Source organism: Ornithorhynchus anatinus, chromosome 19, assembly GCF_004115215.2.
Source record: "Ornithorhynchus anatinus isolate Pmale09 chromosome 19, mOrnAna1.pri.v4, whole genome shotgun sequence".
Classification (NCBI taxonomy): domain Eukaryota; kingdom Metazoa; phylum Chordata; class Mammalia; order Monotremata; family Ornithorhynchidae; genus Ornithorhynchus; species Ornithorhynchus anatinus.
This window is the reverse complement of record NC_041746.1, coordinates 19,639,705-19,659,527: the sequence shown is the minus strand read 5'-3', so window position 1 is coordinate 19,659,527 and position 19,823 is coordinate 19,639,705. Positions and strand designations below refer to the sequence as shown.

The 19,823-nt window shown below is 45.9% G+C and overlaps 1 protein-coding gene across 4 annotated transcripts in view; it reads right to left on the bottom strand.

The window, feature by feature from the left end:
- The window catches only part of CDK19 (cyclin dependent kinase 19), a 258,620-nt gene that overhangs the window by 194,413 nt on the left and 44,384 nt on the right, over positions 1–19,823 (bottom strand). For 3 of the 4 annotated variants that reach the window (XR_003753661.2, XM_029047094.2, XM_029047095.2), the window contains one exon: positions 8,414–8,489. The exons of the other annotated variant lie outside the window; for it this stretch is intronic. Coding sequence is in view for 2 of the 3 variants with exons in the window: in XM_029047094.2 (XP_028902927.1) it covers positions 8,414–8,489 (76 nt within the window). In the remaining variant the exon portion in view is untranslated. The remainder of the gene's footprint in view (positions 1–8,413; positions 8,490–19,823) is intronic. 4 annotated transcript variants of the gene reach the window in all.

Genomic DNA, 19,823 nt, shown 5'->3' with positions numbered 1-19,823 from the left:
TACAATATCGCCAAGATCCGCCCTTTCCTCTCCACCCAAACGGCTACCTTACTGCTATCGGCTCTCGTTATATCCCGGCTAGACTACTGTGTCAACCTTCTCTCTGATCTCCCTTCCTCATCTCTTGCCCCGCTCCAGTCTATTCTTCACTCCGCTGCCCGGCTCATCTTCCTGCAGAAACGATCTGGGCACGTCACTCCCCTTCTTAAACACCTCCGGTGGTTGCCTATCAACCTCCGCTCCAAACAAAAACTCCTCACTCTAGGCTTCGAGGCTCTATGTCACCTTGCCCCTTCCTACCTCTCCTCCCTTCTCTCTTTCTACCACCCACCCCGCACGCTCCGCTCCTCTGCCGCCCACCTCCTCACCGTCCCTCGGTCTCGCCTATCCCGCCGTCGACCCCCGGGCCACGTCCTCCCGCGGTCCCGGAATGCCCTCCCTCCTCACCTCCGCCAAACTGATTCTCTTCCCCTCTTCAAAACCCTACTTAAAACTCACCTCCTCCAAGAGGCCTTCCCAGACTGAGCTCCCCTTCTCCCTCTACTCCCTCTACCACCCCCCCTTCACCTCTCCGCAGCTTAACCCTCTTTTCCCCCCATTTCCCTCTGCTCCTCCCCCTCTCCCTTCCCATCCCCTCAGCACTGTACTCGTCCACTCAACTGTATATATTTTCATTACCCTATTTATTTTGTTAATGAAATGTACATCGCCTCGATTCTATTTAGTTGCCATTGTTTTTATGAGATGTTCTTCCCCTCGACTCTATTTATTGCCATCATTCTCGTCCGTCCGTCTCCCCCGATTAGACCGTAAGCCCGTCAAACGGCAGGGACCGTCTCTATCTGTTGCCGACTTGTTCATTCCAAGCGCTTAGTACAGTGCTCTGCACATAGTAAGCGCTCAGTAAATACTATAAAATACTATTGAATTTTCCCTACTCTCTAATGCCAAGGTCCTCTGGTGATACTGTGAGTGTGAAGAGGGCCTAGGTACTGGGCACAGGAAAGGCCAAGTTCCCAAGGAATTTTTAACCTAGAAGAGATAACAATAAAAAGCTACAGCATCAAGCCAACCACCAAAATCTGGGGCTTTTATCTTTTTATAGAAACTGTACCTTGCAGTTGCACAGTTTGCTTGAAATACCCAAATACAATCACCTCTCCCCAAAACAACCCTCAAACCTGTCCCTCCCATTAACCCTCTACCCTAATACCTCCATCCCCTACACACAATACTTGAAGAGCAACAGTGAATTTATTCATCCATTCAATCATATTTATTGTGCACTTATAATGTGCAGGGTACTGTACTAACCGCTTGGGAGAGTACAACAATAAACAGACACATTCCCTACCCACAATGAACATACATTCAAGAGGGGGGGAGATAGGCGTCAATTCAAATAAATAAATTACAGATATGTACACTAGTGCCGTGGGGCTGGGAGGGGGGGAAGAAAAAAGGATCAAGTCAGGATGATGCAGAAGGGAGTGGGAAAAGAGGAAAGGGGGGCTTAGTCTGGGAAGGCCTCTTGGAGGGGAGGTGCCTTCAATAAGGCTTTGAAGGGGAAGAGAGTATTTATCTGTCGGATTTGGGGACGGAGGGTGTTCCAGGCCAGATGCAGGATGTGGGCCAGGGGTCGGCGGTGAGATCGAGGCACAGTAAGAAGGTTAGCGTTAGAGAAGCAAAGTGTGCGGGCTGGGTTGTAGAAGGAGAGTAAAGAGGTGAGGTAGGAGGAGGCAAGGTGGTGGAGTGCTTTAAAGCAATGTTAAGGAGTTTTGGTTTAATGTGGAGGTGGATGGGCAACCACTGGAGTTTTTTAAGGAGTGGGATGACATGTCCTGAACATTTTTGTGGAAAAATGATCTGGGCAGCACAGTGAAGTATAGACTGGAGTGGGGAAAGACAGGAAGCTGGGAGATCAGCAAGGAGGCTGATGCAGTAATCCAGGCAGGATAGGACAAGTGATTGTATTAACATGGTAATCATTTAAATGGAGAAGAAAGGGCGGATTTTAGCAATGTTGTGAAGGTGGGACCGACAGGATTTAATGATGGACTAAATATGTGGATTGAATTGAGAGAGAGGAGTCAAGGATAAAGTCAAGGATTCAGGCTAGTGAGACAGGAAGGATAGTGGTGCTGTCTACAGTGATGGGAAAGTCAGGGTAAGGACAAGGTTTGAGTGGGAAGACAAGGAGTTCTGTTCTGGACATGTTAAGGTTCAGGTGATGGGAGGACATCCAAGTAGAGATGTCTTGCAGGCAGGAGGAAATGTGAGACTTCAGAGAGGGAGAAAGATCAGGGCTGGAGATGTAGATTTGGGTATCATCGACACAGAGGTGGAAGTTGAAACCATGGGAGCGAATGAGTACTCCAAGGGAGTGGGTGAAGATGGAGAAGAGAAGGGGACCCAAAATTGAAACTTGAGGGACCTCCACAATTAGGGGATGGGAGGCAGAGGAGGAGCCCACGAAGGAGACTGAGAATGAACGCCCAGAGAGATAAATGGAGAACCAGGAGAGGACAGAAGCAGTGAAGCCAACGTTGGATAACGTTTCCAAGAGAAGGGGGTGGTCCACAGTGTCGAAGGCAGCTGAGAGGTTGAAGACGATTAGAATGAGTAGAGGCCACTGGATTTGGCAAGAAGGAGATCATTGGTGACCTCTGAGAGAGTGTTTACTGTGGCAAGAAGGGGATGGAAGCCAGATTGGAGGGGGTCAAGGAGAGAATTGGAGGAGAGGAATTTGAGACAGCAGGTAGACAACTTGTTCAAGGAGTTCGGAGAGAAATGGTAGGAGGGAGATGGGGCGATAAATGGAGGGAGCCGTGGGGTCAAGGGAGGTTTTTTGTTGTTTTATTTAGGGAGACATGGGCATGGTTTGAAAGCAGTGGAGAAGAAGCCATTGGAGAGCAAACAGTTGAAGATAGCTGCTAGGGAGGGAAGAGGAGAGCATGAATAGGTGGCTAAAAGAAATCACAAAGGCAAACAGCTCCAATTTGCCTTTAGGTCTGGACCTCTTAGTTACAAGAAAAAATTCCAAAATACCCCTTCAAGAAATTCTCATTGCCAGTGTTACTTCAGTTCAGACAAAGCAAACGTAGGAATTAATAATGAAATGTGGAAAATGAAAACTCTCAAAGTTTCCCTTCCTTTCCTGAGTTTTGCTTACAGCTTTCAGTTGGTGGCTTTTAAAAACAGGTATGGGATCAAACACAGGAAAGCTTCACTTTTTGGTGGAGGCTTTTTGGTTTATGGCATTTGTTAAGTGCTATTTGCCAAGTACTGTACTAAGAGCTGGATCAGGTCCATGTCCCACATTCATTCATTCAATTGTATTTATTGAGCGCTTACTATGTGCAGAGCACTGTACTCAGCGCTTGGAATGTACAATGTGGCAACAGAGACAATCCCTGCCCAGTGACAGGCTCACAGGTCTTCTGATTCCCAGGCTGATGCTCTATCCACTAGGCCAGCTGCTTCCTCAATAAGTACAATTGATTGATTGATGGATGGAAGCCGCATCAAAAACAACAGCTCCAAGGCAGCTGGCCCACCCTGGATTGGAGTCAGAAGCACTGCGACTTGGCTGATGGCACAGGCCAGCAAGCGGGACAGGACAGTCTGGGCCGGTGAGGTTTAAAACGCCAGAGGATTCCCCCCAGGCTGTCCTGGCACATTGGAAGTTTGGCTGGCTTGGATAGCGATGGCTCATCCACACAGGGTTCTGTGGCGGAGAGCAAGAAGAGCCCAGGACAGTCGAGGGAAACTGCCTTTACTGGCAGACAAACCCAAAAAGAATGTGGAGAATACCTTCACTTTCCTCTTTTTTCTCTTTCCCCCTCTCCCCCTCCTCCTCGCCTCTTTTCCTCCTATTCCTGGCGAGCTCTGTCTGCAGCACCCTGCCCCTCAGCTCTCTGGCCCCACTTTCTAAAGGTAAAATCGGCATCCCCCCTAAATGGGGATTTTCTTCCAAATTCAAGTAGTTTGAAAAAGCAAGTTACCATCACTCGGATTGGTAGGCTTCCTCCTAAGCTGCAATGATAGAGTGAGATGTGCCAAATATCATTACTTTTAGAGCCTATGAAATATTCAATTTGGGTCCCATTTAGGAGGAAATTTTTCTTTGGGGGACAGGGATTTACCATGACAATGTCAAAAAATTTGAGCGTTTCTTTTAATAAGATTATAATCTTAAAGGGAATATTTAATACACTTTAATTCATCAAAAATGGAAACAAAGCATCCAGTTGGATGACTGACTACATACCCTCAACACTATTTGACAATCTGGTTTTAATAAATCAGTTTACCAGCACTGCCATAAAACTAAACAGTGCCAAATGTCACCTGTTAGAACTCAGCAGCCTTATCGATCAATTGATGGCATTTACTGAAGACTTATTTTGTGCAGAGCATTCTAATAAATGCTGGGGAGAATACAACAACACAAGTGACAGATATATTCTCTGCCCAAAGGAAACTCACAATATAGAATCTGATACTCCCTGTCCACAGGAAGCTTCCAGTCTAGACTCTGACGGACCCTATCAATCACCGAAAGTCACCCAATATTATTAATAATAAAAATAAGGGTTTTTATTATGTCCTTACCATATGCTATGCCTGGAATAGAGAAGATAATCTGATTGGGCACTGTTTCGGTCCCACATGGAGCTCGCAATCCTATTTTCCCTCCTATTTGCACCATGAGCCCCAAGTGGAATAGGGACTGTGTCCAATCTGATTGTACTGCCCCCCGCCCCAGCTCTCAGCACAGTGTTTGTGACATTTTTTAATGGCACTTTTTAAGTGTTTACTATGTGTCAAACACTATTCTAAGCACTGAGGTAGATACAAGTGAATTAGGTCAGACACAGTCTCTGCCCTTCATGGGGCTCACAGTCTAAGTAGGAGGGAGAACAGGAGAACTGAGACACAGAGAAGTTAAATTTCATTCATTCATTCATTCATTCAATAGTATTTATTGAGCACTTACTATGTGCAGAGCACTGTACTAAGCGCTTGGAATGTACAAATCGGTAACAGAGACAGTCCCTGCCCTTTGACGGGCTTACAGTCTAATCAGAGGAGACAGACAGACAAGAACAATAGCAATAAAGTGACTTGCCCAAGATCACACAGCAAGCATTTGGAAGTTGCAGGACTAGAACCCAGGTCCTCTGACTCTCAGGACTGTGCTCTTTCCCTTAGGCCATGCTGCTTCTCCAAGAAACACTTTACAAATACCACAATTATTAGTAGCAATAGTAATAAGAACACCAATAATAATAATAATAGACAGTACTTAAGCACTTACTACATGTCAAGCACTGTTCTAAGTGCTGGATTAGATAAAAGCTAATCAGGTTTGACACAGTCCCTGCTCACAGTCTTCATTCCCATTTTGCAGATAACATGCCTGAGGTACACAGAAATGAAATGACTTTCCCAAGGTCACACAGCAGACAAGGGGCAGAGGCAGAATTCGAACCCAGGTCCTTCTCACTCCCAGGCCCATGCTCTATTCACTAGGCCACAAAGTAGGCAAGTAACTTAACTTCTATTTGCCTCTGTTACCTCATCTAAAATGGGCACTGACTATGAGCCCCATATGGGACAAGGACTGTGTCCACCATGATTATCTTGTATCTACACTAGTTCTTAGAACAGTGCTTGACAAACACCATAAAAAAGTAATAATAATCACAGCTTTGGTATTTAAGTAATAATAATAATAATGAGTGGGGGAAATAGGCATCTTAACCCCATTTTATAAATGAGGAAACTATGACAGAGATATTAAGTGACTTGCCCAAGGTCACAAAGCAGGGCAGAGGAAGAGCTAGGATTAGAGCCCAGGGGTCTCCTGACTCCTGGTTCCAGGTCATGGGTTCTAATCCCAGCTCTGCCACTGGTCTGCTGTGTGACCTTGGCCAAGTCACGTCACTTCTTTGGACTTCAGTTACGTCATCTACAAAATGGGGATTGAAACTGTGAGCCCCACCTGGGACAGGGACGGTGTCCAACCCGATTTGCTTGTATCGACCCCAGGGCTTAGTACAGTGCCTGGCACATAGTAAGTGCTCAAATACCATAATAATAATAATAATAAAATGTTCTTTCCATTAAACCACACTGCTTTGAAGGGGCTGCATTGAAAAGGGAAGAGAATTGCTCCAGGATTCCCTGTTGGTTCCCTGAAGGTTAATGGGAGGGAGTAGGGTCAAATTGAAAGAGCACAGGACTATATATGAGGAAATCTGAGTTCTATTCCTGATTCCACCATTTGCCTGCATTTGATTGGCATATATTAAGCACTTACCAAATACCATTGCCAAAAAAATGAAAACCAATAGTTGGAGTGACAGCAGAGAAGTCCTGGAAAACTCTACATAAAACAGGCCTTGCCCGACACCTGAATGCACCAACTCCAGTCAAAGGTTTCATGTTCTTTGGAATTTGGACCCTATAGGCCCTAGAGAGCACGACATTGGAATAACCCTACACTTTAATTGAGAACCTTGCAATTGCCTATGTTATCTTTAAAGAATAATGATCTCTTAATAACTGAATTTTAGATAATCAGGGAATATGACCTCTGATTGTGTCAAGCTTAAAAACAGACAGATTTTCTCTGCTTAATGTTAATCGATGACTACATTTTATAACACCCCCGCTGAAATGCAAATTTTACAAAGCCGGCAATCGGGGCACTAGACCAGATGGTTTGGCTAAGAAGGGGCAGAATTCATATGCTGCAACGCTTCTTCCCCAATTTCTATATCAGTCTAGAGCAGATCTGCTACAATGGTGGAAAATATGTATTAGAGAAAACTGTTAGAGAACATTCTGTGATCATAAACATTTTCAAATTTCTTCTGCTCAAAGACGTAGCTAATATCAATTTTCCTGCTGAATAAAGCAGCAAACATCTGAAACTTTTCTATCAGAATGGATGACTTTGAAGTCTTGTTTGTGGCTTTAAAAAAAAGTATTTAATTGCATGTTATTTAAATAAATTTCCTTTTAAATACCTTGTAACAGCCATTTCCACTGGCCCCCACACTTAGGCCGGGAAGAGGAAGAAGCCAGGAGAGTCATTCCATGATGCCCCTCCCTGAGGGGAATGTAAATACTTAGCTGAGCCAAGCAGGGAGAAAGATTTGGAAGGAAATGGTAGGGAGCCAAGTAGTTGGAGATGAGAAACCTCACCAAACCTCGAGGTGAGGAGGTTGTGAGCTGTGTGCCTGGGAGAGCAGGACACAGAGAAGTCTCATGCTGTGGATCCTGGTCAGGCATGGGGCACCAAGAATAATAATTAATACAGTACTTGTTAAGCACCTTACTATGTGCCAAGCACTGTTCTAAGTGCTGGGGTTGGTACAAGTTAGTCAATCAGGTTGGACACAGTCCCTGTCCCACATAAAGCTCACACTCTTAATCCCCATTTTCCAACTGAGGCCCAGGGATGTAAAGTGACTTGCCCAAAGTCACACAGCAGACGTGGCGGAGTCGGAATTAGAACCCATGACCTCCTGATTTCCAGGCCCGTGCTCTATCTGCTAAGCCATGCTGCTTCTCATAAGGATCCCAGAAGAACCCAGATTAGGTTTCAGATACCCTGGAGGTTCGGGGACCAGAATTAGGAATCCAGAAGAACAAGGCTCCTGCCCTTTAGGGGGGAAGAGGCCTCGGAGACACCCTGCATCAGAACAACGTGAAATGTCCTGAGAGAAGAGGGGGAAGGACCAAAGGAACGTGAGACCCAGGACTCCTACAGGGACGTATGGAGGATCCTGGAGGGAAAAATATTAGATTCCTGGAATTGAACTGGAATTATTTTCATTCTTACCCAATTAAGAAACCATTAAACACTCTTGAGAGCACAGATCTTGGTGTCTGCCTATGGTGGGGCTGGAGGAGAAGCTCCAAATGTTGGGGAGCCCCCTGGAGCAGGGAAGCCATGAGTGTGAGAGGGAGCATTTTCTTTCTGAGCTACCCAGAAGGAGGGTGGTAGGCTAGACCGCTTCAAAGAAACACCTGGGCTTTGGGCAAAGGGAAGGTGGTGGCACTACGCAGACTGCAAAGGTTTGAGGTGTACTGAGCAGAAAAGCTCCTCAAACCAGCACGAGAAGAATGGAGGACCTATAGGGCTTTAGGACGCAGTAGAGGCTGACTGAGGTCCAGGACTCTTAGAGTGATTTCGTGGGGCCTGTCAGCCAGGATGGAAAGCTGAAAGTCCCATGTAATGTCACACACTTCTTGAAATTAATAATCTGGGTAAATGAACAATGAACAATCAGTCTATTTAAAAAGACTTTACTACACTGACTCACTGCTGGTTAAGTTAAAAACATAGTCTTATACAGATGAAATGATGAAATAAAGAACTGTACTTGAATCCACTTACTGCAATCTCTCTACAAGCCGACATGGATATTCCTGTCCCTTCAATTTGCTTCAGTGCATATTCCTTTTCATCTTTTCTGCACATAAACAAAAAAAATGACATTTTATTTTAGCTAGGTGCATTTTTACCTTTCAAAACATTAAATGCCAGAATAGGTGAGCTAAATTTGGAGGCAGAGAGTGACCCCACTGTTCTGTAACCACTACGGTCTAGTACACTGCCATGCATTCAGTCAATCATATTCCTTGAGCACTATGTGCAGAGCCCTGTACTAAGCACTTGTAAGAGTAAAATATAAGACACATTCCCTGCCCGCAACGAGCTTACAGTCTACAGGCAGAGGCAGACATTAATATAAATAAAATTATAGATATGTGCGTAAGTCCTGTGAGGCTGGGATGGGGATGAATAAAGGGAGCAATGACTAAGGGAGTGGAAGAAAAGGAAATGAGGGTTTAGTCAGGGAAGGCCTCTTGGAGACTGTGCCTTCGATAAGGCTTTGAAGGAAGGGAAAGAGTAATGGCCTCTCATATGTAGAGGGAGGGCATTTCAGGTCAGAGGCAGGGTATGGGCAAGAGGGTGGAAGGGAATACATTGAGAACATTAGGATTAGAAGAGCAAAGTGTATGTGCTGGGTTGTAGTAGGAATACACGGTGAAGTAGGAGGGGGAGGTTCATCAAGTGCTTTAAAGCCAACGGTAAGGAGTTTCTGTTTGATACGGAGGTAGATGGGCAAACACTGGAGTTTCTTGAGGATTGGGGAAACATGGCTTGAATGTTTTTGTAGAAAACTCATCTGTGCACCGGCCTGACGTATGGACTGGAGTGGGGAGAGACAGAAGGCGGGGAGGTCAGTTAGGAGGCTGATAGAGGAATCAAGGAGGGATAGGATATGTGCCTGGATTACCCTGGATGGAGAGGAAACGGCAAATTTTAGCAATGTTTCCTCTAAACATTGGAAACATTTTTGAGGTCTGGAAGTTCTCAAGACCTCCAGACTTGAGATTGAATGGATGGATTGAATATGTGCATCGAAAGAGAAAGGAGGCAAGGTGAAGTGCTTGTGAGACAGGAAGGATGGTGGTGTCAGTGGTAAAATCTACAGAGATCGGGTGGGAAGATAAGGAGTTCTTTTTTTGACGTGGTAATTAGATGTGACGGCGGGACTTCTGAGTAGAGATGTCCAATACTTGTTTTAAAGAATACCAGAACTGTAAAAAGACCCTAAAAAAAGAAATCCATATTGGCATTACAATAAAAACATTATAACAAGAACCAATCCACATCATTCCAATTAAAACAGATAGTTATATGAAGACCTGGCCAAAGATTCCAAGAACATTTAGGAGAGTTATACAGGTGATTGTCCGATCTCTAGAGTAAATTTATACATCCTGTAAAATAGTATATCTTACCTCCAAACCTGAAGCCTAAAAAGAATTATTCTTTCGTCATTCAGTTGTATTCATTCATTCATTCATTCAATAGCATTTATTGAGCGCTTACTATGTGCAGAGCACTGTACTAAGCGCTTGGGATGAACAAGTCGGCAACAGATAGAGACAGTCCCTGCCGTTTGACGGGCTTACAGTCTAATTGGGGGAGACGGACAGACAAGAACAATGGCAATAAATAGAGTCAAGGGGAAGAACATCTCTTAAAAACAATGGCAACTAAATAGAATCAAGGCGATGTACAATTCATTAACAAAATAAATAGGGTAATGGAAATATATACAGTTGAGCGGACGAGTACAGTGCTGTGGGGATGGGAAGGGAGAGGTGGAGGAGCAGAGGGAAAGGGGGAAAAAGAGGGTTTAGCTGCGGAGAGGTGAAGGGGGGGTGGTAGAGGGAGTAGAGGGAGAAGAGGAGCTCAGTCTGGGAAGGCCTCTTGGAGGAGGTGAGTTATAAGTAGGGTTTTGAAGAGGGAAAGAGAATCAGTTTGGTGGAGGTGAGGAGGGAGGGCATTCCAGGACCGCGGGAGGACGTGGCCCGGGGGTCGACGGCGGGATAGGCGAGACCGAGGGACGGTGAGGAGGTGGGCGGCAGAGGAGCGGAGCGTGCGGGGTGGGTGGTGGAAAGAGAGAAGGGAGGAGAGGTAGGAAGGGGCAAGGTGATGGAGAGCCTCGAAGCCTAGAGTGAGGAGTTTTTGTTTGGAGCAGAGGTTGATAGGCAACCACTGGAGTTGTTTAAGAAGGGGAGTGACATGCCCAGATCGTTTCTGCAGGAAGATGAGCCGGGCAGCGGAGTGAAGAATAGACTGGAGCGGGGAGAGAGAGGAGGAAGGGAGGTCAGAGAGAAGGCTGACACAGTAGTCTAGCCGGGATATAACGAGAGCCCGTAGCAGTAAGGTAGCCGTCTGGTTGGAGAGGAAAGGGCGGATCTTGGCGATATTGTAGAGGTGAAACCGGCAGGTCTCGGTAACGGAAAGGATGTGTGGGGTGAACAAGAGAGACGAGTCAAGGATGACACCGAGATTCCGGGCCTGAGAGACGGGAAGGATGGTCGTGCCATCCACGGTGATAGAGAAGTCTGGGAGAGGACCGGGTTTGGGAGGGAAGATGAGGAGCTCAGTCTTGCTCATGTTGAGTTTTAGGTGGCGGGCCGACATCCAGGTGGAGACGTCCCGGAGGCAGGAGGAGATGCGAGCCTGAAGGGAGGGGGAGAGGACAGGGGCGGAGATGTAGATCTGCGTGTCATCTGCGTAGAGATGGTAGTCAAAGCCGTGAGAGCGAATGAGTTCACCGAGGGAGTGAGTGTAAATGGAGAACAGAAGAGGGCCAAGAACTGACCCTTGAGGAACTCCAACAATTAAAGGATGGGAGGGGGAGGAGGCTCCGGCGAAGGAGACCGAGAATGACCGGCCAGAGAGGTAAGAGGAGAACCAAGAGAGGACGGAGTCCGTGAAGCCAAGGTGAGATAAGGTATGGAGGAGGAGGGGATGGTCGACAGTGTCAAAGGCAGCAGAGAGGTCAAGGAGGATTAGAATGGAGTAGGAGCCATTGGATTTGACAAGAAGGAGGTCACGGGTGACCTTAGAGAGAGCAGTCTCGGTAGAGTGGAGGGGACGGAAGCCAGATTGGAGGGGGTCTAGGAGAGAATGGGAGTTAAGGAATTCTAAGCATCGATTGTAGGCGACTCGTTCTAGGATTTTGGAAAGGAAGGGTAGTAGGGAGATAGGGCGATAACTGGAGGGGGAAGTGGGGTCAAGAGCGGGTTGTATTTACCGAGTGCTTGCTGGATGCAGAGCTCTGTACTGCTCTGGCTTGGGAGAATACAACAATAAACAGACATATCCCCTGCCTACAGTGAGCTTACAGTCAATCCAAGAGCTCTCAAACAGAGATCTGTGGATCTCTGGTAGAGGGTGGTCCACGATGATTCCATAGTATCCCCTAGAAAGACTTAAAGCCCGAGTTAGGGATGCACGTGAAATGCAGGAACACCCAAGGTGCTAAGGGCTTTTCCACTGAAAAAGGTAGTCTACGTTCCCGATCACCCAGTAGATATACCTTATACTTTATCATTTATTACATCTTACAACCCCTTAATGCTGCCACTTGGAAGGATTTTTCAAGCACTCTTACGACCACAAGATTCTTATCTCTGACAGTCCAGTCATTACCTCAGAAAATCTTAGGAAGTGTCAGCAGGGGCAGGAATTTCTTCCAGACCTCAAGCTACCACCCGAAATTCTGCTGGGCTGCCTGGTGATAGTGGAGAATGCGGGAACCCAGGCCAGAGGCAGGATGTGGGCCCGGGGTTGGGGCGGCGAGACAGGCGAGACACAGTGATAAGGTTAGCACTAAAAGAATTTAATGTGAGGACTGGGTTGTAGAAGGAGAGAAGCGAGGTGAGGTAAGAGGGGACAGAGTGGTGGACTGCTTTAAAGCCAATGGTGCGGAGTTTTGGTTTGATGCAGAGGTGCATGGACAACCACTGGAGTTTTCTGAGGAGCAGGATGATGTGCTGAACATTGAATGTTCCAGGTAGCACAGTGAAGTATGGACTGGAGTGGGGAGAGACTGGAGGCTGGGAGGTCAGCAAAGAGGCTGATGCAGTAATCAGGATAGGATGAGTGTATGAACGTAGTAATCGTTTAGATGGAGAAGAAAGGGCGGATTTTAGCGATGTTGTAAAGGTGGGACTGACAGGATTTAGTGATGGATTGAATATGTGGATTGAATGAGAGAGAGGAGTCAAGGATAACGCCAAGGTTACGGGCTTGTGAGACAGGAACGATGGTGGTGCCGTCTACAGTGATGGGAAAGTCGTGGGGAGGATAGGGTTTGGGTGGGAAGATAAGGAGTTCTGTTTTAGAAACGTTACGCTTGAGATGACGGGTGGACATCCAAGTAGAGATGTCTTGAAGGCAAGAAGAAACGCAAGACTGCAGAGAGAGAGAGATGAGGGCCGGAGATGTAGATTTGGGTATCATCTCCACAGAGGTGGTAGTTGAAGCCATGGGGGCGAATGAGTTCTCCAAGAGAGTGAGTGTAGATGAAGTGAGTGTGATGTAGTGAGTGCAATAATAATAATAATGATGTTGGTATTTGTTAAGCGCTTACTATGTGCAGAGCACTGTTCTAAGCGCTGGGGTAAACACAGGAGAATCAGGTTGTTCCACATGGTGCTCACAGTCTTAATCCCCATTTTACAGATGAGGGAACTGAGGCACAGAGAAGTGACTTGCCTAGTCACACAGCTGACAAGTGGCAGAGCTGGGATTCGAACTCATGAGCCCTGACTCCAAAGCCCGTGCTCTTTCTACTGCGCCATGCTGCTTCTCTGTGTAGACATAAGGGGACCCAGAACTGAACCTTAAGGGAGACCCACAGTTAGGGGGTGGGAGGCGGAGGAGGAGCCTGCGAAGGAGACTGAGAATCAACTGCCAAAGAGATAAGAGGAGATAAGATCAAACCAGGGTAGAAAACCAATGAATTTGGGCCATTTAATGCCAGGAGTTCACCCTGGCTTTGGACTGTCCCATTTGAAGACATACAGCATAGTCTCATCCCTGCCAAAATTGTGAAGGCTTTCAGGGCCTGACGTAGTAATAAATCTACTAGTGGTATTTGTTAAACACTATGTGGCATGCACTGAGCTAACCACTGGGGTAAATACAAAACAATAAGATCAGCTACAGCTCCTAGCTCCACATGGGACTCACAGTCAAAATAGGAGAGCACGGGCTTTGGAGTCAGGGCTCATGAGTTCGAATCCCAGCTCTGCCACTTGTCGGCTGTGTGACTGTGGGCAAGTCACTTAACTTCTCTGTGCCTCAGTTCCCTCATCTGTAAAATGGGGATGAAAACTGTGAGCCCCACGTGGGACAACCTGATTCCCCTATGTCTACCCCAGCACTTAGAACAGTGCTCGGCACATAGTAAGCGCTTAACAAATACCAACATTGTTATTATTAACAGGTACTAAATCTCCCATTTCACAGATGAAGAAACTAATACAAAGAGAAACTAAGTGGCTTGTCCAAAGCTCTCCATCACCTTGCCCCCTCCTACCTCAGCTCCCTTCTCTCTTTCTACTGCCCACCTCCAACACTCCGCTCCTCTGTCGCTCACCTCCTCACTGTCCCCCATTCACACCTATCCCGCCGTCAACCCCTTGCCCACGTCCTACCACTGTCCTGGAATGCCCTCCTGACTCACATCCGCCCAACTAACTCTCTTCCCCTCTTCAAAGCCCTACTGAGAGCTCTCCTCCTCCAGGAGGCCTTCCCAGCCTGTGCCCCCCTTTCCCTCTGCTCCCCCTCCACTCCTCCCCACCCTCCGCTCGTCCCCCTTCCCCTCCTCTCAGCACTGTGCTCATTTGTATATATTATTTATTACCTTATTTATTTTAATGAGGTGTACATCCCTTGATTCTATTTATCTTGATGATGTTGTCTTGTTTTTATTTTGTTCTGTTTTGTTTTGTCATCTGTCTCCCCCGTTTACACTGTGAGCCCATCGTTGGGCAGGGATTGTCTCTGTTACCAAATTGTACATTCCAAGCACTTAGTTCAGTGCTCTGCACATAGTAAGCGCTCAATAAATACTACTGAATGAATGAATGGATGAATAATACAAGAAGCAAGTGGCAGAGCCAGGGTTAGAACTCAGGTCCTCTGACTCCCAGGTCCGTGCTTTTTCCACTAAACCACACTGCTCTCTCTCTCATAACCTTCATCTAGCCAATTAAATTAACTGTTAATTGTTAATCAAGCCAGAGATCATAACAAAAATATTCAGAGCTATAACTTAGATGTATTCAATAATTTTTATTTCAGGGTTGTGCTACAGTGCATTAAAGAAGCAGCGTGGCTCAGTGGAAAGAGCACGGGCTTTGGAGTCAGGGCTCATGAGTTCGAATCCCAGCTCTGCCACTTGTCGGCTGTGTGACTGTGGGCAAGTCACTTAACTTCTCTGTGCCTCAGTTCCCTCATCTGTAAAATGGGGATTAAGACTGTGAGCCCCACGTGGGACAACCTGATTCCCCTATGTCTACCCCAGCGCTTAGAACAGTGCTCGGCACATAGTAAGCGCTTAACAAATACCAACATTATTATTATTATTATTATTATTAAAGCAATTAACCTTGGATGGATACTTGCATGACTTCAAAATATCCCATAAGACCTTCTGTCAGAGTTGGACAAGGGAACAGTAGTGAAGAAGTGAAACCACACCTCTTTAAACCCTCCTTCAGCACTTACATTTTATATATACGATCAACTGAACAATCGATTTATTTGTTCTGACTACTCCATTTAAGAATATAAATGGAAGCACAGAAAAACGTGAATGGGTTTTGGGCTGGGTCGCTTTGTCTCCGACATCTCTTTGAGGTGCTCAGACCTACGATGTATGTGACTGTGGGCACCTGCCCAGGCAAAACAGCCTGAAAGGACGAGAAAGAAATGGGCATCAATTGGAATTACCTCTACCAATTCTTTACCTTTTCTGACTACTCCATTTATGAATATTTTTATTTCTCCTCCGTTAGAAGAACGTAAGTTACTTGTGGGCAGACTATGTGTCTCCTGCTTCTGTTGAACTCTCCCAACCACTTATTATACCAAGTAGGAGTTCAGTAAATGGCTTTACAATCTATCAATGGTCTTTATCAAGCATTTACTGTGTGCAGAGTCCTGTACTAAGCACCCGGGAGAAAGTATAATAAAGTTGAGAAGCAACGTGGCCCAGTGGGAAGAGCACAGGCCCGGGAGTCAGAGGATCTGGGTTCTAATCTCAGCTCTTCCACTTTCATTGTCTGCTGTACCTTCTTGGGAAAGCCACTTAACTTCTCTGTGCCTCAGTTTCCTCATCTGTAAAATGGGGATTCAATACCTGTTCCTTCCTTCCACTTATGACTGTGAGCCCCATGTGAGACAGGGACTGTGCCCAACCTGATTACCATGTATCTACCCCAGTGTTTAGTTCAGTGCTTGGCACATAGTAAACATCCAACAAAATACCATATTTACTGTTATTACTGTTATGAATTTGGGGAAAGTAAACCAGAGAACAAAGGGTTGGTCAGTTTACTTCTGGGTTTTGCGGTTTAATAAAAGTAATAATTATTATTGTAATAATTATGGTATTTGCTAAGCGCTTACTGTTCTAAGAACTGGGGTAGACACAAGATAGGTTGTCCCACGTGGGGCTCACAGTCTTAATCCCCACTTTACAGATGAGGTAACAGGCACAGAGAAGTTAGGTGACTTGCCCAAAGCCCCACAGCTGACAAGTGGGGGAGCCAGGATTAGAACCCACAACCTCTGACTCCCAACCCCTTGCTCTTTCCACTAAGCCACACTGCTTCTCTCTAATTTTATTTCCTCTTTAGTCCCTTCTAAATACATTTTCCTTAGTAAAATACTAATTTTAATAGTTTCTGGTTCATAGATTCTCTCTTAGCCATGTTCACTAAGGCTTATGAAGTGCTCACTCCCACTCCACTCAAGACCTGGTCAAACTCTTCATCTTTCTCATTTCTTCTGAATGTCCTGAATGAAGGAGAGATGTTAATTCTGCTCCTCATTCAGGTATCTTTACTAGGAAGATTTCACAAGTTAGCCATGAAACAGATGCCCTGAGAGAAAATATACAACTTTTCTTCCATTCAACTTTCTTCCTTTTTTTCTGCTTGTGCATCAGCCAGATATCGTTGAATGAAAAGTGTCGCCACCAGAGATGCACAGAAAAACTTGAATGGGTTTGGGGCTGGGTAAGCTTTGGCTCTGACATCACTTTAGGGTGCTCAGACCCACGATGGGTGTGTTTGTGGGCATGTGCCCAGGCAAAGCAGCCTGCAAGGACAAGAAAGAAAACGAGGCACCCAGAGAAGCTCCACCGATACTTGGTGAATCTCAGAAGAAAGCAGCCCAAATTTCTGGGGGAACTGTAGCTGGAGGATTAAGGAGTTGGAGTTTTTCAGAAGCTGACTGCCCAACCACCTGGAGACGCTGCCTCCCATAAATTAATAATCATATTGATGGCATTTGTTAAGCGCTTACTATGTGCCGAGCACTCTTCTAAGCACTGGGGTAGATACAAAGTAATCAGGTTGTCCCCACGGGGGACTCAGTCTTAATCCCCATGTTACAGATGAGGTAACAGAGGCACAGAGAAGTCAAGAGACTTGCCCAAAGTCATGCAGCTGATCAGTCGCGGAGGCAGGATTAGAACTCAGGATCTCTGCCACCCAGGCCCGTGCTCTTTCCTGATCCCATGATCCAGGCCCCAGCCCTCCCATGAAAGCCCTAGGCCCATCTACATGGGGTGAAGATACAGAGCAGCCAGTCGGTCATATTGATTGAGTGCTCACTATATGCAGAGCACTGTACTAAGTACTTAGAAGAGAGCAGTATAACAACAGACACATTTCCTGCTCACAACAAACTTACAGTCTAGAGGGGGAGACAGGCATTAATAGAAATAAATTTCGGATGCTTGCAAAAATGCAGTGGGGCTGGGAGAGGGGAAAAGCGTAGGGAGGAAGTCAGGGTGACGCGGAAGGGAGTAGGAAAAGAGGAATGGAGGGCTTTATCAGGGAAGGCCTCTTGGAGGACATATGCCTTCAATAAGGCCTTGAAGTGAGGGATAGTAATCATCTGAGGGAATGAGGAGGGAGGGTGCTCCAGGCCAGAGGCAGGAAACGGTCTGCAGTGAGACGCATGCATGCTGGGGGTTTTGTGCAGGGCTCAGAGACCCCTGGAGAAATGATCCTTAGGTGGGACACTGAGTGGGATCCAGAGCAGGCCAGGAAAACGTGTTGGTGTGAAAGAGACTCCCTGAGCTTGCTCTCTTGCGTGGATTCGCTGTCTGAGCCTGCGGCTCTCCAAAGCACAGCTCTTGGAAATCTTTCTGAACCTCATCTGTGACAACTGCCTACTGAATTGGGGGGTCTCTGGGGGCCGGGAGGACGACTGTCGTTGATTGTGGAATCCTTCACCCACCAATAATCCTGACTCTGACAATTACTAGAAAATGCTCGTCTGCTCTGAGGCCTTTATCAGTCTCTAAGTTTATTCCACAATGATCATGCAGGTTACTGGAGGGGTCTTGTCAGATATGTAATTTATCTGTATTGATGTCTGTTCCCCCCACCCCTGGACTGTAAGCTCGTTGTGAGCAAGGAATGTGTCTGTTTATTGTTGTACTCTCCCAAGCGCTCGCTAAATACAACTGAATGAATGATTGAATCCGTTTCCAATCGTCAACCCAGGAAAATAGAGCTGCGTACTAGGTGCGGTCCTTTTCGACCTACTGAGGATACAACAAGAAATCTGGAAGCTAATAATCAGAATATGAAAAAGTCTTTCAACTCAACAAGGTGAGAGCATCATCAGAAGCCCTCGAAGACGTTCACTTATACAAAAGCCCCTACTTGCTGATCGTTGTTCTGCTTGCATACACACAATTCAACACGAAAATGATTATGAACCGCTTCTCACAAAGCACTATGCATTAATAATTATCTGGAAGACAAACAAGGTTTTGAACGAGCCCATACCTGGCAAACCCCCCGAAGCAACCAAAGATCGACATCAGTAACACTGAGTAGAAAGCTTTCCCTGAATTCTCTCATTTGAGTAGCACATTCTTCCAATTACGCACGGTTATATAAGGAGATATAAATCTCCTCAAGGATTTTCCAAATACACCCCAAACATACAAACCCCAAATCCCAATAGGTGCATTCAATAAGAATATTATGCAACAAGCACACGTACAAAAACATACTGAGCAAACTTCAACTTTTATTGTTTTTCCATCTGAGATGCGATGTTCTAGCAGCCCAATAGTGCACGGCAATTATGCAGGGAGCGGAGGAAATAGGAAAAGTGTATTCACGCAAGTCATGATTTTAAATCTGTAGCACTTAACCTCTTGGGATCCTCGACATTCTGATGTTTGGGGCACTGGAAAAACGGGGCTAGATATAGAGCAAAATGGCCTGATCATGCTTCCCAAACCTCCAGGGCCATGTTTTAAATCCTAATCTGATCGCAGGTTTTTAAAAATAACTTGCCTACATTAAAAATATCTAGGCTGTTTTGCCTATTTAAGGATACCACATTTCCTCAGACAAATATTTTTTGGATAAAGGGCCTTCACAACAATCAGTGGTATTTGCTCTGTTCAGAGCACTGTACTAAGTGGTTGGGAGAGTAAAAACAGAGTTGGTTGGCATGTTCCAAATACTCAGTGTTTCCTAGATAGCCTCTTTTATTCACAAGTTGTAAAAGAAAAAGAAACAAAGTCAATTTGAACAGTAAGAATGTGGTTTCTGTTAAGCACTTACTATATGCAGAGCACTTCACTAAGTGATGGGATAGATACAAAATAAGCAGGTGTCACGTGGAGCTCAGAGTCTAAGCAGAAGGGAGAACAGGTGTTGAATCCCCATTGTGCTGATGAGAGAGACATAGAGAGGTTCAATGACTTGCTCAAGATCACACAGACAAGGGCAGAGCTGGGATTAGACACTAGGTCCTCAAAGCCCAGGCCCATGCTCAGAGAAGCAGCAAGGCATAGTGGATAGAGCACAGACCTGGGACTCAGAAGGTCATGAGTTCTAATCCTGACTCCACCTCTTGCTGCTGTGTGACATTGGGCAAATCACTTCACTGTGCCTCAGTTGCCCCATCTGAAAAATAGAGACTGAGGCTGGGAGTCCCACGTGGGACAGGGACTGTGTCCAATCCAATTAACTTGTATCCATCCCAGCGTTTAGTATAGTTAATGCACGTAGTAAGCATTTAACAGATACCACAATTTTTCTTATTACTCCATAAGCCATGCTGTTTCTCAATGTATGTGACATATGTGCAAACTAAAATGTGGTTAAAAAACCAAACAAACAAAAATATACGTTTCATAGGACTGCACCCATTTTGAGAGACAAGA